General features: G+C 48.2%; 2 protein-coding genes across 5 annotated transcripts in view; one reads left to right on the top strand and one right to left on the bottom strand.

Moving 5' to 3' along the window:
* exosc8 (exosome component 8) overlaps positions 1-383 on the bottom strand; it is a 7,288-nt gene extending 6,905 nt beyond the window's left edge. Inside the window, exons 1-3 of one of the 2 annotated variants that reach the window (XM_079804355.1) lie at positions 244-383; positions 125-161; positions 1-52 (exon numbers count right to left, since the gene is read on the bottom strand). The exon at positions 1-52 is cut by the window's left edge and continues 12 nt beyond it. In XM_079804355.1, the coding sequence (XP_079660481.1) occupies positions 1-52; positions 125-161; positions 244-260 (106 nt within the window). In that variant the 5' untranslated portion in view covers positions 261-383. Of the gene's footprint in view, positions 53-124; positions 220-243 lie in introns of those variants that run through there. The other variant, XM_079804354.1, reaches the window with a different exon arrangement.
* alg5 (ALG5 dolichyl-phosphate beta-glucosyltransferase) overlaps positions 1-25,820 on the top strand; it is a 30,450-nt gene that overhangs the window by 477 nt on the left and 4,153 nt on the right. For 2 of the 3 annotated variants that reach the window (XM_079804351.1, XM_079804350.1), the window contains exons 2-6: positions 493-666; positions 16,765-16,933; positions 20,990-21,036; positions 21,251-21,319; positions 22,111-22,203. In XM_079804351.1, the coding sequence (XP_079660477.1) occupies positions 571-666; positions 16,765-16,933; positions 20,990-21,036; positions 21,251-21,319; positions 22,111-22,203 (474 nt within the window). In that variant the 5' untranslated portion in view covers positions 493-570. Of the gene's footprint in view, positions 424-492; positions 667-16,764; positions 16,934-20,989; positions 21,037-21,250; positions 21,320-22,110; positions 22,204-25,820 lie in introns of all 3 variants that reach the window. The other variant, XM_079804352.1, reaches the window with a different exon arrangement.

Raw genomic sequence — 25,820 nt, forward strand, 5'->3', positions numbered from 1 at the left:
TTGTGGGTCTAAACTCTCCCAATTCCCTTCCATCTGGACGACAGTTTTCTTTCTGTTGAGTATTAGATTAGGATCATCAATAATTGATCAACGTTATTATTCAACTACACGTTTATGAACTCACCAAAAAGCTCCTGTGATATTCCAGAGGCTCTGCGGTTCTAACACACACACACAATATTTTCATTATATAATCACATATATAGTTATTCAGATATAATCCACATGTTGTATTTGACTCACTTGAATCCAGCCGCCATGATGTCCAGACGCACTACGCGAGAGACGCCGTGACGTCAGACGCACTACGTAAGCAGCGCGTCTGTTCCTCCGCGCCGGTGGGGGCGCTAGCGCTGTTCCTCCGCGGCGCCGCGACGCTTCCTCGCCCGCTGTGATGATGTGGTTTGTCAGGGCCACTTCCGCGTAGGTGTTTCTCTGTGAGTGGAAGTAAAGTTCCACAATGGATTTTTAACTCTCTTTCCCGTGACTTAGCGCGACGCGCGGATGAATGAGGCGGCTCGCGGAGACTCGCGTCCAGGCTGTCGGTGCTGATCTCTGACGGTGACGGTGATGATGATGATGATGATGATGATGATGATGGAGGAGTTCTGCGCGTGTCCGTTGGTGCAGTTTTCGCTCATCCTGGCGCTCGTCGTCTTACTAGCGGTACATTTATATCATCTTTATATCATTATGGACGTTTTATCATTTGTGGATTTTTTTTTATATATTTTTAAAATTATACATTTATTTAATATAAATATTTCATATATTATTGTGTTATTTGTCTATATATTTTTTAAATATATAAATTTATTTGATATAAATATTTCATATATTATTGTGTAATTTGTCTATATTTAATTTTAAATATATACATGTATTTTATATTAATATTTAATATATTATTGTGTAATTTGTCTATATATTTGTTAAATATATACATTTATTTAATATAAATATTTCATATATTATTGTGTAATTTGTCTATATATATTTTTAAATATATATACATTTATTTAATATATTATTGTGTAATTTGTCTATATATTTGTTAAATATATACATTTATTTAATATAAATATTTCATATAATACTGTGTAAATTTTCTATATATATTTTTAAATATATACATTTATTTAATATAAATATTTCATATATTATTGTGTAATTTGACTATATATATTTTTAAATATATACATTTATTTGACATTAATATTTCATATATTATTGTGTAATTTGTCTATATATTTTTTAAATATATAAATTTATTTAATATAAATATTTCATATATTATTGTGTAATTTGACTATATATATTTTTAAATATATACATTTATTTGATATTAATATTTCATATATTATTGTGTAATTTGTCTATATATTTGTTAAATATATACATTTATTTAATATAAATATTTCATATATTATTGTGTAATTTGTCTATATATATTTTAAATATATACATTTATTTAATATAAATATTTCATATTATTGTGTAATTTGTCTACATATTTTTTTTTAAATATACATTTATTTGATATAAATATTTAATCTATTATTGTGTCATTTGTCTTTATATTTTCTTAAATATATACATTTATTTGATATAAATATTTAGTATATTATTGTGTAAAAATTTATCTATATATATTTTTTAAATATATACATTTATTTAATATAAATATTTCATATATTATTGTGTAATTTGTCTATATATATTTTAAATATATACATTTATTTAATATAAATATTTCATATTATTGTGTAATTTGTCTACATATTTTTTTTTAAATATACATTTATTTGATATAAATATTTAGTATATTATTGTGTAATTTGTCTTTAATTTTTTTTAAATATATACATTTATTTGATATAAATATTTAGTATATTATTGTGTAAAAATTTATCTATATATATTTTTTAAATATATACATTTCTTAAATATAAATATTTCATATATTAGTGTAATTTGTCTTTATATATTTTTTTAAATATATACATGTATTGATATATAATTGTGTAATTCTTCTGTTTGTATGATTATGGCTGTTATTGTTATTATTTATTAATGTGAATGAGCTCGTGATGAATGCCGTGATTATCTCCGCACCGACTCTCCCGGTCGGACTCGTTACCGGTGTCGGTCACACCTGTGTGTGTTGTCCTCAGGGTGTGTGTGTGTGTGTGTGTGTGTTGTCCTCAGGGTGTGTGTGTTGTCCTCAGGGTGTGTGTGTTGTCCTCAGGGTGTGTGTGTGTGTGTGTGTGTGTGTGTTTTATCTTGTGTGGTTTAGAAAGAAGGTTAAACTGTGAGGATGTTAATGAGGGAAACTCTGGGTTTCTGACTCAGAATGAGAGGTTTGTCTAACCTGAGGCAGCGGGGTAAGTCGAGCCGTTCCGGAAAGAGAGGGAACTTAAAGGGAGAGTTCACCCAGAAATGAAAACTAGCCCATGATTTACTCGCCCTCAAGGCATTCTGGGTGTGTGTGGCATTCTTCTCTCAGACGTCATGGCTCTTCAGGGAATGCCTGCTGCATCCATACGTCATATAACTGCTCCACAATAAAGGCCTTCTAGCCTACTCAGAGTGATTGAACTAACTCAATTCAGCTGTTCTGAAACCCAAAGTTTCCCATCTCAGGGTTAGTTAGAGCTCAACCTCCTTATTGAAACGGGCCCCAGTCTGTTGTGTGTTCTCGTCTTCAGGCCGTTGTGTGTTCTCGTCTTCAGGCTGTTGTGTGTTCTCGTCTTCAGGCCGTTGTGTGTTCTCGTCTTCAGGCTGTTGTGTGTTCTCGTCTTCAGGCTGTTGTGTGTTCTCGTCTTCAGGCTGTTGTGTGTTCTCGTCTTCAGGCCGTTGTGTGTTCTCGTCTTCAGGCTGTTGTGTGTTCTCGTCTTCAGGCCGTTGTGTGTTCTCGTCTTCAGGCTGTTGTGTGTTCTCGTCTTCAGGCCGTTGTGTGTTTTCGTCTTCAGGCTGTTGTGTGTTCTCGTCTTCAGGCTGTTGTGTGTTCTCGTCTTCAGGCCGTTGTGTGTTTTCGTCTTCAGGCTGTTGTGTGTTCTCGTCTTTAGGCTGTTGTGTGTTCTCGTCTTCAGGCTGTTGTGTGTTCTCGTCTTCAGGCCGTTGTGTGTTCTCGTCTTCAGGCCGTTGTGTGTTCTCGTCTTCAGGCCGTTGTGTGTTCTCGTCTTCAGGCTGTTGTGTGTTCTCGTCTTCAGGCTGTTGTGTGTTCTCGTCTTCAGGCCGTTGTGTGTTCTCGTCTTCAGGCTGTTGTGTGTTCTCGTCTTCAGGCCGTTGTGTGTTCTCGTCTTCAGGCTGTTGTGTGTTCTCGTCTTCAGGCCGTTGTGTGTTTTCGTCTTTAGGCTGTTGTGTGTTCTCGTCTTTAGGCTGTTGTGTGTTCTCGTCTTCAGGCTGTTGTGTGTTCTCGTCTTCAGGCCGTTGTGTGTTCTCGTCTTCAGGCCGTTGTGTGTTCTCGTCTTCAGGCCGTTGTGTGTTCTCGTCTTCAGGCTGTTGTGTGTTCTCGTCTTCAGGCCGTTGTGTGTTCTCGTCTTCAGGCTGTTGTGTGTTCTCGTCTTCAGGCCGTTGTGTGTTCTCGTCTTCAGGCCGTTGTGTGTTCTCGTCTTCAGGCCGTTGTGTGTTCTCGTCTTCAGGCCGTTGTGTGTTCTCGTCTTCAGGCCGTTGTGTGTTCTCGTCTTCAGGCTGTTGTGTGTTCTCGTCTTCAGGCTGTTGTGTGTTCTCGTCTTCAGGCCGTTGTGTGTTCTCGTCTTCAGGCCGTTGTGTGTTCTCGTCTTCAGGTTGTTGTGTGTTCTCGTCTTCAGGCCGTTGTGTGTTCTCGTCTTCAGGCTGTTGTGTGTTCTCGTCTTCAGGCCGTTGTGTGTTCTCGTCTTCAGGCTGTTGTGTGTTCTCGTCTTCAGGCTGTTGTGTGTTCTCGTCTTCAGGCCGTTGTGTGTTTTCGTCTTTAGGCTGTTGTGTGTTCTCGTCTTTAGGCTGTTGTGTGTTCTCGTCTTCAGGCTGTTGTGTGTTCTCGTCTTCAGGCTGTTGTGTGTTCTCGTCTTCAGGCCGTTGTGTGTTTTCGTCTTTAGGCTGTTGTGTGTTCTCGTCTTTAGGCTGTTGTGTGTTCTCGTCTTCAGGCTGTTGTGTGTTCTCGTCTTCAGGCTGTTGTGTGTTCTCGTCTTCAGGCCGTTGTGTGTTCTCGTCTTCAGGCCGTTGTGTGTTCTCGTCTTCAGGCTGTTGTGTGTTCTCGTCTTCAGGCTGTTGTGTGTTCTCGTCTTCAGGCTGTTGTGTGTTCTCGTCTTCAGGCTGTTGTGTGTTCTCGTCTTCAGGCTGTTGTGTGTTCTCGTCTTCAGGCTGTTGTGTGTTCTCGTCTTCAGGCTGTTGTGTGTTCTCGTCTTCAGGCTGTTGTGTGTTCTCGTCTTCAGGCCGTTGTGTGTTCTCGTCTTCAGGCTGTTGTGTGTTCTCGTCTTCAGGCCGTTGTGTGTTCTCGTCTTCAGGCCGTTGTGTGTTCTCGTCTTCAGGCCGTTGTGTGTTCTCGTCTTCAGGCCGTTGTGTGTTCTCGTCTTCAGGCTGTTGTGTGTTCTCGTCTTCAGGCCGTTGTGTGTTCTCGTCTTCAGGCTGTTGTGTGTTCTCGTCTTCAGGCTGTTGTGTGTTCTCGTCTTCAGGCTGTTGTGTGTTCTCGTCTTCAGGCTGTTGTGTGTTCTCGTCTTCAGGCTGTTGTGTGTTCTCGTCTTCAGGCCGTTGTGTGTTCTCGTCTTCAGGCCGTTGTGTGTTCTCGTCTTCAGGCTGTTGTGTGTTCTCGTCTTCAGGCCGTTGTGTGTTCTCGTCTTCAGGCCGTTGTGTGTTCTCGTCTTCAGGCCGTTGTGTGTTCTCGTCTTCAGGCCGTTGTGTGTTCTCGTCTTCAGGCTGTTGTGTGTTCTCGTCTTCAGGCTGTTGTGTGTTCTCGTCTTCAGGCTGTTGTGTGTTCTCGTCTTCAGGCTGTTGTGTGTTCTCGTCTTCAGGCTGTTGTGTGTTCTCGTCTTCAGGCTGTTGTGTGTTCTCGTCTTCAGGTTGTTGTGTGTTCTCGTCTTCAGGCCGTTGTGTGTTCTCGTCTTCAGGCCGTTGTGTGTTCTCGTCTTCAGGCCGTTGTGTGTTCTCGTCTTCAGGCCGTTGTGTGTTCTCGTCTTCAGGCCGTTGTGTGTTCTCGTCTTCAGGCCGTTGTGTGTTCTCGTCTTCAGGCCGTTGTGTGTTCTCGTCTTCAGGCCGTTGTGTGTTCTCGTCTTCAGGCCGTTGTGTGTTCTCGTCTTCAGGCCGTTGTGTGTTCTCGTCTTCAGGCCGTTGTGTGTTCTCGTCTTCAGGCTGTTGTGTGTTCTCGTCTTCAGGCTGTTGTGTGTTCTCGTCTTCAGGCCGTTGTGTGTTCTCGTCTTCAGGCCGTTGTGTGTTCTCGTCTTCAGGCCGTTGTGTGTTCTCGTCTTCAGGCCGTTGTGTGTTCTCGTCTTCAGGCTGTTGTGTGTTCTCGTCTTCAGGCCGTTGTGTGTTCTCGTCTTCAGGCTGTTGTGTGTTCTCGTCTTCAGGCTGTTGTGTGTTCTCGTCTTCAGGCTGTTGTGTGTTCTCGTCTTCAGGCTGTTGTGTGTTCTCGTCTTCAGGCTGTTGTGTGTTCTCGTCTTCAGGCTGTTGTGTGTTCTCGTCTTCAGGCTGTTGTGTGTTCTCGTCTTCAGGCCGTTGTGTGTTCTCGTCTTCAGGCCGTTGTGTGTTCTCGTCTTCAGGCTGTTGTGTGTTCTCGTCTTCAGGCTGTTGTGTGTTCTCGTCTTCAGGCCGTTGTGTGTTCTCGTCTTCAGGCCGTTGTGTGTTCTCGTCTTCAGGCCGTTGTGTGTTCTCGTCTTTAGGCCGTTGTGTGTTCTCGTCTTTAGGCTGTTGTGTGTTCTCGTCTTCAGGCTGTTGTGTGTTCTCGTCTTCAGGCTGTTGTGTGTTCTCGTCTTCAGGCCGTTGTGTGTTCTCGTCTTCAGGCCGTTGTGTGTTCTCGTCTTCAGGCCGTTGTGTGTTCTCGTCTTCAGGTTGTTGTGTGTTCTCGTCTTCAGGCTGTTGTGTGTTCTCGTCTTCAGGCCGTTGTGTGTTCTCGTCTTCAGGCTGTTGTGTGTTCTCGTCTTCAGGCCGTTGTGTGTTCTCGTCTTCAGGCCGTTGTGTGTTCTCGTCTTCAGGCCGTTGTGTGTTCTCGTCTTCAGGCTGTTGTGTGTTCTCGTCTTCAGGCCGTTGTGTGTTCTCGTCTTCAGGCTGTTGTGTGTTCTCGTCTTCAGGCTGTTGTGTGTTCTCGTCTTCAGGCTGTTGTGTGTTCTCGTCTTCAGGCCGTTGTGTGTTCTCGTCTTCAGGCTGTTGTGTGTTCTCGTCTTCAGGTTGTTGTGTGTTCTCGTCTTCAGGCCGTTGTGTGTTCTCGTCTTCAGGCCGTTGTGTGTTCTCGTCTTCAGGCCATTGTGTGTTCTCGTCTTCAGGCCGTTGTGTGTTCTCGTCTTCAGGCCGTTGTGTGTTCTCGTCTTCAGGCCGTTGTGTGTTCTCGTCTTCAGGCCGTTGTGTGTTCTCGTCTTCAGGCCGTTGTGTGTTCTCGTCTTCAGGCCGTTGTGTGTTCTCGTCTTCAGGCCGTTGTGTGTTCTCGTCTTCAGGCTGTTGTGTGTTCTCGTCTTCAGGCTGTTGTGTGTTCTCGTCTTCAGGCTGTTGTGTGTTCTCGTCTTCAGGCCGTTGTGTGTTCTCGTCTTCAGGCCGTTGTGTGTTCTCGTCTTCAGGCCGTTGTGTGTTCTCGTCTTCAGGCCGTTGTGTGTTCTCGTCTTCAGGCTGTTGTGTGTTCTCGTCTTCAGGCTGTTGTGTGTTCTCGTCTTCAGGCTGTTGTGTGTTCTCGTCTTTAGGCCGTTGTGTGTTCTCGTCTTCAGGCTGTTGTGTGTTCTCGTCTTCAGGCTGTTGTGTGTTCTCGTCTTTAGGCCGTTGTGTGTTCTCGTCTTCAGGTTGTTGTGTGTTCTCGTCTTCAGGCTGTTGTGTGTTCTCGTCTTCAGGCCGTTGTGTGTTCTCGTCTTCAGGCTGTTGTGTGTTCTCGTCTTCAGGCTGTTGTGTGTTCTCGTCTTCAGGCCGTTGTGTGTCCTAATCTCAGGTTGTGTGTTCTCATCTTCAGGTTGTGTGTTCTCATCTTCAGGTTGTGTTCTCATCTTCAGGTTGTGTGTTCTCATCTTCAGGTTGTGTTCTCATCTTCAGGTTGTGTGTTCTCATCTTCAGGTTGTGTTCTCATCTTCAGGTTGTGTGTTCTCATCTTCAGGTTGTGTGTTCTCCTCTTCAGGTTGAGTCCTCATCTCCGGTTGTGTGTTGTCGTCTGCAGGTTGTGTGTCCTCATAGGTTGTGTGTTGTCGTCCGCAGGTTGTGTGTCCTCATAGGTTGTGTGTTGTCGTCTGCAGGTTGTGTGTCCTCATAGGTTGTGTGTTGTCGTCTGCAGGTTGTGTGTCCTCATAGGTTGTGTGTTGTCGTTTGCAGGTTGTGTGTCCTCATCTCAGGTTGTGCGTCCTCATAGGTTGTGTGTTGTCGTCCACAGGTTGTGTGTCCTCATAGTTTGTGTGTCTCCTCTGCAGGTTGTGTGTCCTCATAGGTTGTGTGTCTCCTCTTCAGGTTGTGTGTCCTCATAGTTTGTGTGTCTCCTCTGCAGGTTGTGTGTCCTCTTCAGGTTGTGTGTCCTCTTCAGGTTGTGTGTCCTCCTCATAGGTTGTGTGTCCTCCTCTTCAGGTTGTGTGTCCTCCTCATAGTTTGTGTGTCCTCCTCATAGTTTGTGTGTCCTCCTCATAGTTTGTGTGTCCTCCTCATAGTTTGTGTGTCCTCCTCTTCAGGTTGTGTGTCCTCATAGTTTGTGTGTCCTCCTCTTCAGGTTGTGTGTCCTCATAGTTTGTGTGTCTCCTCTGCAGGTTGTGTGTCCTCTTCAGGTTGTGTGTCCTCCTCATAGTTTGTGTGTTGTCCTCTTCAGGTTGTGTCTCCTCATAGTTTGTGTGTCCTCCTCTTCAGGTTGTGTGTCCTCCTCTTCAGGTTGTGTGTCCTCCTCATAGTTTGTGTGTCTCCTCTGCAGGTTGTGTGTCCTCATAGTTTGTGTGTCCTCCTCTGCAGTTTGTGTGTCCTCCTCATAGTTTGTGTGTCCTCCTAATAGTTTGTGTGTCCTCCTCTTCAGGTCGTGTGTCCTCATAGTTTGTGTGTCCTCCTCTTCAGGTTGTGTGTCCTCTTAGTTTGTGTGTCTCCTCTGCAGGTAGTGTGTCCTCTTCAGGTTGTGTGTCCTCATAGTTTGTGTGTCCTCCTCTGCAGTTTGTGTGTCCTCCTCATAGTTTGTGTGTCCTCCTAATAGTTTGTGTGTCCTCCTCTTCAGGTCGTGTGTCCTCATAGTTTGTGTGTCTCCTCTTCAGGTTGTGTGTCCTCCTCATAGTTTGTGTGTCTCCTCTTCAGGTTGTGTGTCCTCATAGTTTGTGTGTCTCCTCTGCAGGTTGTGTGTCCTCTTCAGGTTGTGTGTCCTCCTCTTCAGGTTGTGTGTCCTCTTCATAGTTTGTGTGTCTCCTCATAGTTTGTGTGTCCTCCTCTGCAGGTTGTGTGTCCTCCTCATAGGTTGTGTGTCCTCCTCTGCAGGTTGTGTGTCCTCATAGTTTGTGTGTCCTCCTCTTCAGGTTGTGTGTCCTCATAGTTTGTGTCCTCATAGGTTGTGTGTCCTCATAGTTTGTGTGTCTCCTCTTCAGGTTGTGTGTCCTCATAGTTTGTGTGTCTCCTCTTCAGGTTGTGTGTCCTCCTCTTCAGGTTGTGTGTCCTCCTCTTCAGGTTGTGTGTCCTCCTCTTCAGGTTGTGTGTCCTCCTCTTCAGGTTGTGTGTCTCCTCTTCAGGTTGTGTGTCCTCCTCTTCAGGTTGTGTGTCCTCCTCTTCAGGTTGTGTGTCCTCATAGGTTGTTTGTCCTCATAGTTTGTGTGTCTCCTCTTCAGGTTGTGTGTCCTCATAGGTTGTGTGTCTCCTCTGCAGGTTGTGTGTCCTCATAGGTTGTGTGTCTCCTCTGCAGGTTGTGTGTCCTCATAGGTTGTGTGTCTCCTCTGCAGGTTGTGTGTCCTCATAGGTTGTGTGTCTCCTCTGCAGGTTGTGTCCTCATAGGTTGTGTGTCTCCTCTGCAGGTTGTGTGTCCTCATAGTTTGTGTGTCTCCTCTTCAGGTTGTGTGTCCTCCTCATAGTTTGTGTGTCTCCTCTGCAGGTTGTGTGTCCTCATAGTTTGTGTGTCTCCTCTGCAGGTTGTGTGTCCTCATAGTTTGTGTGTCTCCTCTGCAGGTTGTGTGTCCTCATAGTTTGTGTGTCTCCTCTGCAGGTTGTGTGTCCTCATAGTTTGTGTGTCTCCTCTGCAGGTTGTGAGTCCTCATAGTTTGTGTGTCTCCTCTGCAGGTTGTGTGTCCTCATAGTTTGTGTGTCTCCTCTGCAGGTTGTGTGTCCTCATAGTTTGTGTGTCTCCTCTTCAGGTTGTGTGTCCTCATAGGTTGTGTGTCTCCTCTGCAGGTTGTGTGTCCTCATAGGTTGTGTGTCTCCTCTGCAGGTTGTGTGTCCTCATAGGTTGTGTGTCTCCTCTGCAGGTTGTGTGTCCTCATAGGTTGTGTGTCTCCTCTGCAGGTTGTGTGTCTCCTCATAGTTTGTGTGTCCTCCTCATAGTTTGTGTGTCCTCCTCATAGTTTGTGTGTCCTCCTCATAGTTTGTGTGTCCTCCTCTTCAGGTTGTGTGTCCTCATAGTTTGTGTGTCCTCCTCTTCAGGTTGTGTGTCCTCATAGTTTGTGTGTCTCCTCTGCAGGTTGTGTGTCCTCTTCAGGTTGTGTGTCCTCCTCATAGTTTGTGTGTTGTCCTCTTCAGGTTGTGTCTCCTCATAGTTTGTGTGTCCTCCTCTTCAGGTTGTGTGTCCTCCTCTTCAGGTTGTGTGTCCTCCTCATAGTTTGTGTGTCTCCTCTGCAGGTTGTGTGTCCTCATAGTTTGTGTGTCCTCCTCTGCAGTTTGTGTGTCCTCCTCATAGTTTGTGTGTCCTCCTAATAGTTTGTGTGTCCTCCTCTGCAGGTCGTGTGTCCTCATAGTTTGTGTGTCCTCCTCTTCAGGTTGTGTGTCCTCTTAGTTTGTGTGTCTCCTCTGCAGGTAGTGTGTCCTCTTCAGGTTGTGTGTCCTCATAGTTTGTGTGTCCTCCTCTGCAGTTTGTGTGTCCTCCTCATAGTTTGTGTGTCCTCCTAATAGTTTGTGTGTCCTCCTCTTCAGGTCGTGTGTCCTCATAGTTTGTGTGTCTCCTCTTCAGGTTGTGTGTCCTCCTCATAGTTTGTGTGTCTCCTCTTCAGGTTGTGTGTCCTCATAGTTTGTGTGTCTCCTCTGCAGGTTGTGTGTCCTCTTCAGGTTGTGTGTCCTCCTCTTCAGGTTGTGTGTCCTCTTCATAGTTTGTGTGTCTCCTCATAGTTTGTGTGTCCTCCTCTGCAGGTTGTGTGTCCTCCTCATAGGTTGTGTGTCCTCCTCTGCAGGTTGTGTGTCCTCATAGTTTGTGTGTCCTCCTCTTCAGGTTGTGTGTCCTCATAGTTTGTGTCCTCATAGGTTGTGTGTCCTCATAGTTTGTGTGTCTCCTCTTCAGGTTGTGTGTCCTCATAGTTTGTGTGTCTCCTCTTCAGGTTGTGTGTCCTCCTCTTCAGGTTGTGTGTCCTCCTCTTCAGGTTGTGTGTCCTCCTCTTCAGGTTGTGTGTCCTCCTCTTCAGGTTGTGTGTCTCCTCTTCAGGTTGTGTGTCCTCCTCTTCAGGTTGTGTGTCCTCCTCTTCAGGTTGTGTGTCCTCATAGGTTGTTTGTCCTCATAGTTTGTGTGTCTCCTCTTCAGGTTGTGTGTCCTCATAGGTTGTGTGTCTCCTCTGCAGGTTGTGTGTCCTCATAGGTTGTGTGTCTCCTCTGCAGGTTGTGTGTCCTCATAGGTTGTGTGTCTCCTCTGCAGGTTGTGTGTCCTCATAGGTTGTGTGTCTCCTCTGCAGGTTGTGTCCTCATAGGTTGTGTGTCTCCTCTGCAGGTTGTGTGTCCTCATAGTTTGTGTGTCTCCTCTTCAGGTTGTGTGTCCTCCTCATAGTTTGTGTGTCTCCTCTGCAGGTTGTGTGTCCTCATAGTTTGTGTGTCTCCTCTGCAGGTTGTGTGTCCTCATAGTTTGTGTGTCTCCTCTGCAGGTTGTGTGTCCTCATAGTTTGTGTGTCTCCTCTGCAGGTTGTGTGTCCTCATAGTTTGTGTGTCTCCTCTGCAGGTTGTGAGTCCTCATAGTTTGTGTGTCTCCTCTGCAGGTTGTGTGTCCTCATAGTTTGTGTGTCTCCTCTGCAGGTTGTGTGTCCTCATAGTTTGTGTGTCTCCTCTTCAGGTTGTGTGTCCTCATAGGTTGTGTGTCTCCTCTGCAGGTTGTGTGTCCTCATAGGTTGTGTGTCTCCTCTGCAGGTTGTGTGTCCTCATAGGTTGTGTGTCTCCTCTGCAGGTTGTGTGTCCTCATAGGTTGTGTCTCCTCTGCAGGTTGTGTGTCCTCATAGGTTGTGTGTCTCCTCTGCAGGTTGTGTGTCCTCATAGTTTGTGTGTCTCCTCTTCAGGTTGTGTGTCCTCCTCATAGTTTGTGTGTCTCCTCTGCAGGTTGTGTGTCCTCATAGTTTGTGTGTCTCCTCTGCAGGTTGTGTGTCCTCATAGTTTGTGTGTCCTCCTCATAGTTTGTGTGTCCTCCTCTTCAGGTTGTGTGTCCTCATAGTTTGTGTGTCTCCTCTGCAGGTTGTGTGTCCTCATAGTTTGTGTGTCCTCCTCTCAGGTTGTGTGTCCTCCTCATAGTTTGTGTGTCTCCTCTGCAGGTTGTGTGTCCTCATAGTTTGTGTGTCTCCTCTGCAGGTTGTGTGTCCTCTTCAGGTTGTGTTTCCTCATAGTTTGTGTGTCTCCTCTGCAGGTTGTGTGTCCTCTTCAGGTTGTGTGTCCTCATAGTTTGTGTGTCTCCTCTGCAGGTTGTGTGTCCTCATAGGTTGTGTGTCCTCCTCTCAGGTTGTGTGTCCTCATAGGTTGTGTGTCTCCTCTGCAGGTTGCGTGTCCTCATAGTTTGTGTGTCCTCCTCATAGGTTGTGTGTCCTCATAGTTTGTGTGTCCTCCTCATAGGTTGTGTGTCTCCTCTTCAGGTTGTGTGTCCTCCTCATAGTTTGTGTGTCTCCTCTGCAGTTTGTGTGTCCTCATAGTTTGTGTGTCCTCCTCATAGGTTGTGTGTCTCCTCTTCAGGTTGTGTGTCCTCATAGTTTGTGTGTCTCTTCTGCAGGTTGTGTGTCCTCCTCATAGTTTGTGTGTCCTCCTCTGCAGGTTGTGTGTCCTCTTAGTTTGTGTGTCTCCTCTGCAGGTTGTGTGTCCTCATAGTTTGTGTGTCTCCTCTGCAGGTTGTGTGTCCTCCTCATAGTTTGTGTGTCTCCTCTGCAGGTTGTGTGTCCTCCTCTTCAGGTTGTGTGTCCTCATAGTTTGTGTGTCCTCCTCTGCAGGTTGTGTGTCCTCTTCAGGTTGTGTGTCCTCATAGTTTGTGTGTCTCCTCTTCAGGTTGTGTGTCCTCCTCATAGTTTGTGTGTCTCCTCTTCAGGTTGTGTGTCCTCCTCATAGTTTGTGTGTCTCCTCTGCAGGTTGTGTGTCCTCATAGGTTGTGTGTCTCCTCTTCAGGTTGTGTGTCCTCATAGTTTGTGTGTCTCCTCTGCAGGTTGTGTGTCCTCATAGTTTGTGTGTCTCCTCTGCAGGTTGTGTGTCCTCCTCATAGTTTGTGTGTCTCCTCTGCAGGTTGTGTGTCCTCATAGTTTGTGTGTCTCCTCTGCAGGTTGTGTGTCCTCCTCATAGTTTGTGTGTCTCCTCTGCAGGTTGTGTGTCCTCATAGTTTGTGTGTCTCCTCTGCAGGTTGTGTGTCCTCATAGTTTGTGTGTCTCCTCTGCAGGTTGTGTGTCCTCATAGTTTGTGTGTCTCCTCTGCAGGTTGTGTGTCCTCATAGTTTGTGTGTCTCCTCTGCAGGTTGTGTGTCCTCCTCATAGTTTGTGTGTCTCCTCTGCAGGTTGTGTCTCCTCTTCAGGTTGTGTGTCCTCCTCATAGTTTGTGTGTCTCCTCTGCAGGTTGTGTGTCCTCTGCAGGTTGTGTGTCCTCCTCATAGTTTGTGTGTCTCCTCTGCAGGTTGTGTGTCCTCATAGTTTGTGTGTCTCCTCTGCAGGTTGTGTGTCCTCATAGGTTGTGTATCCTCCTCATAGTTTGTGTGTCTCCTCTGCAGGTTGTGTGTCCTCATAGGTTGTGTGTCCTCATAGTTTGTGTGTCTCCTCTGCAGGTTGTGTGTCCTCATAGTTTGTGTGTCTCCTCTGCAGGTTGTGTGTCCTCATAGTTTGTGTGTCTCCTCTTCAGGTTGTGTGTCCTCATAGTTTGTGTGTCTCCTCTGCAGGTTGTGTGTCCTCATAGTTTGTGTGTCTCCTCTGCAGTTTGTGTGTCCTCATAGTTTGTGTGTCCTCCTCATAGGTTGTGTGTCTCCTCTTCAGGTTGTGTGTCCTCATAGTTTGTGTGTCTCTTCTGCAGGTTGTGTGTCCTCCTCATAGTTTGTGTGTCCTCCTCTGCAGGTTGTGTGTCCTCTTAGTTTGTGTGTCTCCTCTGCAGGTTGTGTGTCCTCATAGTTTGTGTGTCTCCTCTGCAGGTTGTGTGTCCTCCTCATAGTTTGTGTGTCTCCTCTGCAGGTTGTGTGTCCTCCTCTTCAGGTTGTGTGTCCTCATAGTTTGTGTGTCCTCCTCTGCAGGTTGTGTGTCCTCTTCAGGTTGTGTGTCCTCATAGTTTGTGTGTCTCCTCTTCAGGTTGTGTGTCCTCCTCATAGTTTGTGTGTCTCCTCTGCAGGTTGTGTGTCCTCCTCATAGTTTGTGTGTCTCCTCTTCAGGTTGTGTGTCCTCCTCATAGTTTGTGTGTCTCCTCTGCAGGTTGTGTGTCCTCCTCATAGTTTGTGTGTCTCCTCTGCAGGTTGTGTGTCCTCCTCATAGTTTGTGTGTCTCCTCTGCAGGTTGTGTGTCCTCTTCAGGTTGTGTGTCCTCCTCATAGTTTGTGTGTCTCCTCATAGTTTGTGTGTCTCCTCTTCAGGTTGTGTGTCCTCATAGTTTGTGTGTCTCCTCTTCAGGTTGTGTGTCCTCCTCATAGTTTGTGTGTCTCCTCTAGGGGTGCACCGATCCGATATTAGGATCGGATATCGGCCGCGATACTGACAAAATAGCTGGATCGGGGATCGGAAAAATTAACAGATCCACAAGCCGATCCAGGTGTTTTTTTCCGTCGCAGCAGAACCTACGTCATTCGTCAGCTTCACGTGTGTCGCATGCTAGAAGAGAGTCGGCTGTGTGGAGGAGATATTTCACGCTTGCCACGCCAACTAGTTCGTCGCTGTTTCGAGGGTATTACTGCAAAGTCAGGGTCTTTCCTGCATTGACATTTTTTTGACGGCCAAAGCCTAATTTGATGAGTTATTGTGATTTACGAGTGATGTAGAATAGATGCTGCGCTTGTGACTGAGTGACAGAGAGACCGATCTGAGAGCTCCTCCCCCGCGCGCGCTCTCTGGGTCTTCAAAATAATCAGTGTTCACTCTCATATTTCACATATTAATCCAAATCAAAAGCTCGGAAGACCGAAACCATGTTGCACGTGACACATTCGGACAATTTTGTCCTTGAATTATCACTGGGTGTGAATTGCGCTCAAAAAACATTGACTCTTCTCTGACCAGCTGACATAAAGCATACTTTCAATAAGCGGGAGACAAATTATATCCAGTTATGAAGTGTTTTCTGTGTGTTGACATCTTTCGCGATGTTCTAACAGACGGGATTCGCACACAACGCGTCTGCTAATGTCCGATTCGTGACCTAATGACTCCTTTGAACCGAATCATTTTAACGACTGGCCAGAACAACTGATCTGTCCAACACTGAACTCATGAACTCAGTTTATTAATTTACTCAGAACGCAACTGAAATGAGAACACAAGTGTGCTTACCCAATTTAGCAAGAGTGGGTAGTAAGAATTATTTTTAATTATCAACAGTATTTCATCTTATTTCTGTTGACAATGTGTAGTAAAATAAATAGGCCTAGCCTACAATCATTTAATCTGGAGTGAGGTGAAACCAGAACAAAGTTGTTATTAGCTAGCTGAAATTTTTTATTAAATTGCATATGGTAGAAAATTAGACTATTTGTTAATTTGTAATGCTACTTTTTAATATTGATATGATTATATACCAAAACAATTATCTGTAGTGTAAAAAATGTTTGGTAACTGTCAGATTACTATTGTATGTTTGACCAATACACTGTTTTTTGTTTCCACTGCTACATTTTATTTATTTAAAGAAGTTAGATTACATTCTATTTTAGATTTGAATGCACAATTGTTTTTTAAATAAATAAGAATTCAACACCTTACATACATCTGTTATTTTGTCTTAGTTATGTTTAGTTAGTAAAGTCTGGTGCCTTTAGTCTCTTCAAGGAAGGTATAAGGTGGAAGATATACAGTGTATTATTAATTCAACAATATATCGGATCGGTATCGGGTATCGACAGATACACAAAGCCCAGGCATCGGTATCGGTATCGGGACTGAAAAAGTCGGATCGGTGCACCCCTAGTCTCCTCTGCAGGTTGTGTCTCCTCTGCAGGTTGTGTGTCCTCCTCATAGTTTGTGTGTCTCCTCTTCAGGTTGTGTGTCCTCCTCATAGTTTGTGTGTCTCCTCTGCAGGTTGTGTGTCCTCTTCAGGTTGTGTGTCTCCTCTTCAGGTTGTGTGTCCTCATAGTTTGTGTGTCTCCTCTGCAGGTTGTGTGTCCTCATAGTTTGTGTGTCTCCTCTGCAGGTTGTGTGTCCTCCTCATAGTTTGTGTGTCTCCTCTGCAGGTTGTGTGTCCTCCTCATAGTTTGTGTGTCTCCTCTGCAGGTTGTGTGTCCTCATAGTTTGTGTGTCTCCTCTGCAGGTTGTGTGTCCTCCTCATAGTTTGTGTGTCTCCTCTGCAGGTTGTGTCTCCTCTTCAGGTTGTGTGTCCTCCTCATAGTTTGTGTGTCTCCTCTGCAGGTTGTGTGTCCTCTGCAGGTTGTGTGTCCTCCTCATAGTTTGTGTGTCTCCTCTGCAGGTTGTGTGTCCTCATAGTTTGTGTGTCTCCTCTGCAGGTTGTGTGTCCTCATAGGTTGTGTGTCCTCCTCATAGTTTGTGTGTCTCCTCTGCAGGTTGTGTGTCCTCATAGGTTGTGTGTCCTCATAGTTTGTGTGTCTCCTCTGCAGGTTGTGTGTCCTCATAGTTTGTGTGTCTCCTCTGCAGGTTGTGTGTCCTCATAGTTTGTGTGTCTCCTCTGCAGGTTGTGTGTCCTCATAGTTTGTGTGTCTCCTCTTCAGGTTGTGTGTCCTCATAGTTTGTGTGTCTCCTCTGCAGGTTGTGTGTCCTCATAGTTTGTGTGTCTCCTCTGCAGGTTGTGTGTCCTCATAGTTTGTGTGTCTCCTCTGCAGGTTGTGTGTCCTCATAGTTTGTGTGTCTCCTCTGCAGGTTGTGTGTCCTCATAGTTTGTGTGTCTCCTCTTCAGGTTGTGTGTGTCCTCATCTCAGGTTGTGTGTCTCCTCTGCAGGTTGTGTGTCCTCCTCATAGTTTGTGTGTCTCCTCTGCAGGTTGTGTGTCCTCATAGTTTGTGTGTCTCCTCTGCAGGTTGTGTGTCCTCCTCATAGTTTGTGTGTCTCCTCTGCAGGTTGTGTGTCCTCATAGTTTGTGTGTCTCCTCTGCAGGTTGTGTTGATTGCTCATGTCAGTGCTAAGATGGCGGATCAGACCCGCTGTGAGCAGGAGAAGCACTTCCTGTCTGCAGACGGCCAGAGGGAATGTTTCCCCAGTCTGAAGGACCCGCCCTCGCTGGAGCTGTCCGTGGTTGTGCCTGCATATAATGAGGAGCTCAGATGTGAGTGTTGATGGTGTTTATGACTCTTGTCCTCATCCAGAGGCTCAGGGCGCGGTTGCTTAAGCACCTGAAGTGTGATTTTCCCCTTCAGTTCGTTCTCATGTTTCCCGTAAACCTAAGGGTGTTGCAGAAAAACCCTCAAATCTTCCTGAAGCGTTTCTGTAAGTGAAACGAATTCCCCTTAAATGCTGTTTTTTCACTTCCATAATCCCTTAAAAAGCGTTGTGTTGCATAAACCCCTTAACGCTCATTTCCCAGTATAACTTAAAGCTCCAATGGCATGGCATTTTTCTATTACTTTATAATGTTTCCTAAGGAGTACTTATATTGTTAGTATGATTTTTACATTAAAAAAATTCATAATTTAGAAATAAAAGGCATTTTTTCTAAACTGTTATTACCCCTGTGGCTGAAGGCCCTGCTTCAAGAGGCGTGTCTGCTGTGAGACTTGAGTGAAAACGCCCACTGTTGTGATTGGCTGACATCTTTGCATTTGAAATGAGTGTTCGATTATGTCGCAGAGGAAGGGGCGGTAACCTTTCCTGGTATGACGTCATAACAGGAAAATCCCAGATCAGCTTGTCTGAGCTCATTTTCTCAAAGGCAGAGAAAGACAGCCAGAACTCGCTTTACACCATCAACATTTCTATCCACTTGGGGACCATATTCAGGCGACGGGAACTATTAATATTAATGTTGAAAACCTCATAAAATGACATTTTCATGCCATGGGACCTTTAAGGTTTGGAAATTGTAACATGGACAAAAATAAGACGACATGGCTGAGTTTATGGACCAGCTGAAGATCGTTATGTGCAAGAAGAGTTTTTAGGGATATGGAGAACGCTTTGGACCATCTTAGCGATGAAAGAACACACACACACACACACACACACACACACACACACACACACACACACACACACACATCGCAACCACTGACACTGAACACTTGCAGTCATGCGGACATTTCTGAATGAGATGAAGAAAAACTCACAGAATTAAAGAAGTCGTTTGACGTTATAACAAGTCATTAACTTCTTTATATGTTTGATATAATAGAACCGAAGCTATAGATTGTGGATTTAAACATGTCTGGTTTATCAGCGGCTAAAGTCAGGAGGACTAGCTGAGGTGAGGCTGTTTCAGGCGGGATCTCACAACATCTTTAAATAGACGCCATCTTTACAAATAAACCACCGATTTGAGCTTTAAACCACTACATTCTCCACTGAACAACTCTTAAAACTACATTACGTGACACAATAACAGTATTCTTCAATTTCGCAGCAGCACAACCACTGTGAAAAGAGCAAAAGGACGCGCGTCAATTTCACTTCAAACGCTTGAATGCATTCAAAGTCAAGTGTCAAACTAGACGCGAATTTGCCGCTCTATTCACGTTTAGGATGAACGCAGCATAAGTGTTAGTGTTGTGCGTATCTATGGCAACAAGACTCTTATAACGTGCATCCAGGATGGCTGTGGTGAAACTCTTCATGTTTCCCTCAGAGAACCGTTTAAGAGATGATGATGATGTGCTACACCTTGAGCAGTTGCGTAACTCTGCTTTGAACAGTGGGACATCGCACAACTGCTTTTGCTTTGTGTTTATTTAATAACCGCATTTACTTGGGGACTGAGCTCAGAGTTGGAAATGCACTTTATTTTCACTTTGATGTTCACATGCATCACATTCACAAATTATTCTATACGCAAGATAAAAATTGAAATTGTGAATTTAAAAACGGCCAATGGAAACACGTCAATGTCGCAAAAACTCCCATATATCGCAAAAAAGTGTTTACGCTCGCATGAGGTGGTTTTACAGGCAGTTCGAAAAAGGCAATTTATCTTAAAACTGCACTGGAAACAGTTTTTCCGCTGGTCACGCATTGCTCTCACACACGGCCTGTTCCACTCAAATATGTCTAATAACCAGATCTTATTGTCATTAATATATACATATATTTTCTCTTAATAAGGAAAGTGGCGTAACTTTATAATGACGGACCCGGTGCAGACACAAATATCATAACTATCTCTAGGCCCACTGTAATTAAGACATATATTTAAGAAATTTACAACCCCAAATCAGAAAAAGTTGGGACAGTATGGAAAACGCAAATAAATAAAAAAAGAAGTGCTTTCTAAATTTACTTTGACTTGTATTTCATTGCAGACAATATGAACACAAAATATTTCATGTTTTGTCTGGTCAACTTCATGTCATTTGTAAATATGCATCCTTTCCTGTCATTCAGACCTGCAACACATTTCAAAAAAAGTTGGGACAGGAGCAGTTTAGGGCTAGTAATGAGGTAAAATGGTTAAATAATGATGTGATTTGAAACAGGTGATGTCAACAGGTGATTGTAATTATGATTTGGTACAAAAGCAGCATCCAAGAAAGGTCTAATCCTTTAGGAGCAAAGATGGGCCGAGGATCGCCAGTTTGCCAACAAATACGTGAGAAAATTATTGAAATGTTTAAAAACAATGTTCCTCAAAGAAAGATAGGAAGAGATTTGGATATTTCACATTCAACAGTGCATAACATAATTAAAAGATTCAAGGAATCTGGAGGAATTTCAGTGCGTAAAGGACAAGGGCGCAAGCCTAAGCTGAACAACCGTGACCTCCGATCCCTCAGGCGGCACTGCATCAAGAATCGTCATCATCTAGAAGCCATATCACCACATGGGCTCAGGACTACTTTGGCAAACCTTTGTCAAGTACCACAATACGTAGTTACATCCACAAATGCCAGTTAAACTGTACTGTGCCAAAAGGAAGCCCTATGTTAACAGTGTCCAGAAGCGCCGTCGACTTCTCTGGGCTCGAGGCATCTGGGATGGACCATCACACAGTGGAAACGTGTACTGTGCTCAGATGAAGCAGTATTTCAGGTATTTTTTGGGAGGAATGGACGCCGTGTGCTCCGGACCAAAGAAGAAAAGGATCATCCAGACTGTTACCAGCAACAAGTCCAGAAGCCAGGGTCAGTCATGGTATGGGGTTGTGTCAGTGCCCTTGGCAAAGGTAACTTGCACTTCTGTGAAGGCTCCATTAATGCTGAAAAGTACAGAGAGATTTTGGAGCATAATATGCTGCCTTCAAGAAGACATCTTTTCCAGGGACGTCCATGCATATTTCAACAAGACAATGCAAAAGCACATTCTGCACACATTCTGCAGTCCTGGCTGCGGAGGAAGAGGGTTCGGGTACTTGACTGGCCTGCCTCAGTCCCGACCTGTAGAGAATAGAGAATGAGAATTACAAAGTGTGCCAACTTTTTTTGAAATGTGTTGCAGGTCTGAATGACAGGAAAGGATGCATATTTACAAATGACATGAAGTTGACCAGACAAAACATGAAATATTTTGTGTTCATATTGTCTGCAATGAAATACAAGTCAAAGTAAATTTAGAAATCACTTCTTTTTTTTTTTTTTGCGTTTTCCATACTGTCCCAACTTTTTCTGATTTGGGGTTGTAATAAAACAGAAAGACGCTATAGTTTATAGTTGCCTAACCCTAACCCCACTCTAACTCTAACCCCACTCTAACTCTAACCCCACTCTAACTCTAACCCCACTCTAACTCTAACCCCACTCTAACTCTAACCCCACTCTAACTCTAACCCCACTCTAACTCTAACCCCACTCTAACTCTAACACTTACTCAAAGGCCAGTTATGCACGTCAACCCATTCCCGACGATCTTGGTTTGCTTCTTATTTATTAAATATACAGCCAAATAGGTGATTAAATATTGATCAAAATTAAAATACAATTTATGCAAAACAAAATTAATTTTAAAGAAAGTCTTTCTAGAAAACACAATTCAATGAAGTGCTCAAAATCATGTCCCCAGACATAAGCGCCTCTGATTACTCATGCTGCTCACTTTTCATAATCAACATATGAAATTAAAATAATATTTAAACATAGACTAACCATGAATCTCTTGTTGTGTGTGTGTGTGTGTGTGTGTGTGTGTGTGTGTGTGTGTGTGTGTGTGTGTGTGTGTGTGTGTGTGTGTGTGTGTGTGTCAGTGCCTGTAATGATGGATGAAGCCATGGAGTACCTGGAGAAGAGACAGGTGCGTTATTCACATCAGCCAGAGTCATAGATTAATTATTAATGCTGCTGTTTTCCTGTCTGAAATGTTTGTGATAATGATTATTACATATGTACTTAAAATATAAAGTATAATGTACATAAAATAATTATACATTCATAATTTAAAGTGTAAACACATGCAGCGTTTCTCCAGTAGATGGCACTGCTGACTCTCTAACTCTCTGTCCTCACAGAAGGAGAATCCGTCATTCACATATGAGGTTATTGTGGTAGATGATGGCAGCAAAGACAAAACTACAGAGGTAGTTTTACATCTATTATTCATTATAATATACACCATCAGGCATAACATTATGACCGGTGAGTAACACTGATGATCTGTTAGTGGGTGGGATATATTAGGCAGCAAGTGAACATGTTGTCCTCAGAGTTGATGTGTTAGAAGCAGGAAAAATGGGCAAGCGTAAGGATTTGAGCCAGTTTGACAAGGGCCAGATTGTGACGGCTAGAGACTGGGTCAGAACATCTCCAGAACTGCAGCTCTTTGATGCCCGTGGGGAGCGAAGATTACGTGCGTGGCTCACCTGGGGAACACATGGCACCAGGTGCATTATGGGAAGAAGGCGTGGCGGCGGAGGCAGTGATGCTTTGGCCAATGTTCTGCTGGGAAACCTTGGGTCCTCCATCATGTGATGTGACTCTGACCCGTCTCACCTACCTCAGCATTGTTGAGCCCATGTCCAGCCGCTCATGGAGACGGTTTTCCCTGTGGCTGTGGCTCTTTCAGCAGATAATGCGCCACACAAAGCACAAATGCTTCAGGAATGCTTTGAGGAGCACAACAACGAGTTTGAATCCAAATTCCTCAGATCTCAAGCCAATCGAGCATCTGTGGGATGAGCTGAATAAACAAGTCCGATCCACCACGCAACTTACAGGACTTAAAGGATCTGCTGCTAACATCTTAGTGCCAGATACCACAGCACACCTTCAGGGGTCTAGAGGAGTCCATCAGAGACGGGTCATAATGTTATGCCTAATCGGTGTGAATAAAGTGTGGTTAAACTGAACGCTTGACCGTGTGTGTCCTCAGGTTGCCATGAAATACACAAAGAAGTATGGCGGACAGAAAGTGAGAGTTCTGACGTTGGTGGAGAACCGAGGAAAAGGCGGAGCAGTTCGGATGGTAAGGGCGGATGGAGGGCGGATGGGTAGGGGTGTGCGGGGCGGATGGAGGGCGGATGGGTAGGGGTGTGCAGGGCGGATGGAGGGCGGATGGGTAGGGGTGTGCAGGGCGGATGGAGGGCGGATGGGTAGGGGTGTGCAGGGCGGATGGAGGGCGGATGGGTAGGGGTGTGCAGGGCGGATGGGTAGGGGTGTGCGGGGCGGATGGAGGGCGGATGGGTAGGGGTGTGCGGGGCGGATGGAGGGCGGATGGGTAGGGGTGTGCGGGGCGGATGGAGGGCGGATGGGTAGGGGTGTGCGGGGCGGATGGAGGGCGGATGGGTAGGGGTGTGCGGGGCGGATGGAGGGCGGATGGGTAGAGGTGTGCGGGGCGGATGGAGGGCGGATGGGTAGGGGTGTGCAGGGCGGATGGAGGGCGGATGGGTAGGGGTGTGCAGGGCGGATGGAGGGCGGATGGGTAGGGGTGTGCGGGGCGGATGGAGGGCGGATGGGTAGGGGTGTGCGGGGCGGATGGAGGGCGGATGGGTAGGGGTGTGCGGGGCGGATGGAGGGCGGATGGGTAGGGGTGTGCGGGGCGGATGGAGGGCGGATGGGTAGGGGTGTGCGGGGCGGATGGAGGGCGGATGGGTAGGGGTGTGCGGGGCGGATGGAGGGCGGATGGGTAGGGGTGTGCGGGGCGGATGGAGGGCGGATGGGTAGAGGTGTGCGGGGCGGATGGAGGGCGGATGGGTAGGGGTGTGCGGGGCGGATGGAGGGCGGATGGGTAGGGGTGTGCGGGGCGGATGGAGGGCGGATGGGTAGGGGTGTGCGGGGCGGATGGAGGGCGGATGGGTAGGGGTGTGCGGGGCGGATGGAGGGCGGATGGGTAGGGGTGTGCGGGGCGGATGGAGGGCGGATGGGTAGGGGTGTGCGGGGCGGATGGAGGGCGGATGGGTAGGGGTGTGCGGGGCGGATGGAGGGCGGATGGGTAGAGGTGTGCGGGGCGGATGGAGGGCGGATGGGTAGAGGTGTGCGGGGCGGATGGAGGGCGGATGGGTAGGGGTGTGCGGGGCGGATGGAGAGCAGATGGAGGGCGGATGGGTAGGGGTGTGCGGGGCAGATGGAGGGCGGATGGGTAGGGGTGTGCGGGGCGGATGGAGGGCGGATGGGTAGGGGTGTGCGGGGCGGATGGAGGGCGGATGGGTAGGGGTGTGCGGGGCGGATGGAGGGCGGATGGGTAGGGGTGTGCGGGGCGGATGGAGAGCGGATGGGTAGGGGTGTGCGGGGCAGATGGAGGGCGGATGGGTAGGGGTGTGCGGGGCGGATGGAGGGCGGATGGGTAGGGGTGTGCGGGGCGGATGGAGAGCGGATGGGTAGGGGTGTGCAGGGCGGATGGAGAGCGGATGGGTAGGGGTGTGCAGGGCGGATGGGTAGGGGTGTGCAGGGCGGATGGAGAGCGGATGGGTAGGGGTGTGCAGGGCGGATGGGTAGGGGTGTGCAGGGCGGATGGGTAGGGGTGTGCGGGGCGGATGGAGAGCGGATGGGTAGGGGTGTGCAGGGCGGATGGAGGGCGGATGGGTAGGGGTGTGCAGGGCGGATGGGTAGGGGTGTGCAGGGCGGATGGAGAGCGGATGGGTAGGGGTGTGCAGGGCGGATGGAGAGCGGATGGGTAGGGGTGTGCAGGGGCGGATGGAGGGTGGATGGGTAGGGGTGTGCGGGGCAGATGGAGGGCGGATGGGTAGGGGTGTGCAGGGGCGGATGGAGAGCGGATGGGTAGGGGTGTGCGGGGCGGATGGAGAGCGGATGGGTAGGGGTGTGCAGGGCGGATGGGTAGGGGTGTGCAGGGCGGATGGAGGGCGGATGGGTAGGGGTGTGCAGGGCGGATGGGTAGGGGTGTGCAGGGCGGATGGGTAGGGGTGTGCAGGGCGGATGGGTAGGGGTGTGCAGGGCGGATGGGTAGGGGTGTGCAGGGCGGATGGAGAGCGGATGGGTAGGGGTGTGCGGGGCGGATGGGTAGGGGTGTGCGGGGCGGATGGAGGGCGGATGGGTAGGGGTGTGCAGGGCGGATGGGTAGGGGTGTGCGGGGCGGATGGAGGGCGGATGGGTAGGGGTGTGCAGGGCGGATGGAGAGCGGATGGGTAGGGGTGTGCAGGGCGGATGGGTAGGGGTGTGCGGGGCGGATGGAGGGCGGATGGGTAGGGGTGTGCAGGGCGGATGGAGAGCGGATGGGTAGGGGTGTGCAGGGCGGATGGAGGGCGGATGGGTAGGGGTGTGCGGGGCGGATGGAGAGCGGATGGGTAGGGGTGTGCGGGGCGGATGGAGGGCGGATGGGTAGGGGTGTGCGGGGCGGATGGAGAGCGGATGGGTAGGGGTGTGCGGGGCGGATGGAGGGCGGATGGGTAGGGGTGTGCGGGGCGGATGGAGAGCAGATGGGTAGGGGTGTGCGGGGCGGATGGAGGGCGGATGGGTAGGGGTGTGCGGGGCGGATGGAGAGCAGATGGAGGGCGGATGGGTAGGGGTGTGCGGGGCAGATGGAGGGCGGATGGGTAGGGGTGTGCGGGGCGGATGGAGGGCGGATGGGTAGGGGTGTGCGGGGCGGATGGAGAGCGGATGGGTAGGGGTGTGCGGGGCAGATGGAGGGCGGATGGGTAGGGGTGTGCGGGGCGGATGGAGGGCGGATGGGTAGGGGTGTGCGGGGCGGATGGAGAGCGGATGGGTAGGGGTGTGCAGGGCGGATGGAGGGCGGATGGGTAGGGGTGTGCAGGGCGGATGGAGGGCGGATGGGTAGGGGTGTGCGGGGCGGATGGAGGGCGGATGGGTAGGGGTGTGCGGGGCGGATGGAGAGCGGATGGAGAGCGGATGGGTAGGGGTGTGCGGGGCGGATGGGTAGGGGTGTGCGGGGCGGATGGAGGGCGGATGGAGGGCGGATGGGTAGGGGTGTGCAGGGCGGATGGAGGGCGGATGGGTAGGGGTGTGCAGGGCGGATGGAGGGCGGATGGGTAGGGGTGTGCGGGGCGGATGGAGGGCGGATGGAGGGCGGATGGGTAGGGGTGTGCGGGGCGGATGGAGGGCGGATGGGTAGGGGTGTGCGGGGCGGATGGAGGGCGGATGGGTAGGGGTGTGCAGGGCGGATGGAGGGCGGATGGGTAGGGGTGTGCGGGGCGGATGGAGGGCGGATGGAGGGCGGATGGGTAGGGGTGTGCGGGGCGGATGGAGGGTGGATGGAGGGCGGATGGAGGGCGGATGGGTAGGGGTGTGCGGGGCGGATGGAGGGTGGATGGAGGGCGGATGGAGAGCGGATGGGTAGGGGTGTGCGGGGCGGATGGAGGGTGGATGGAGGGCGGATGGAGGGCGGATGGGTAGGGGTGTGCGGGGCAGATGGAGGGCGGATGGAGGGCGGATGGAGGGTGGATGGAGGGCGGATGGAGGGCGGATGGGTAGGGGTGTGCGGGGCGGATGGAGGGTGGATGGAGGGCGGATGGAGGGCGGATGGGTAGGGGTGTGCGGGGCGGATGGAGGGCGGATGGAGGGCGGATGCTCCCTGAGGATATTCAGGATTAGGCCTGTCACGATAACAAATTTTACTGGACGATAAATCGGCCAAGAAACGATTTTCGATAAACTATAATATTGTCGTTC

Source organism: Gobio gobio, assembly GCF_949357685.1.
Source record: "Gobio gobio genome assembly, chromosome: 22".
NCBI classification, from domain to species: Eukaryota; Metazoa; Chordata; class Actinopteri; order Cypriniformes; family Gobionidae; genus Gobio; species Gobio gobio.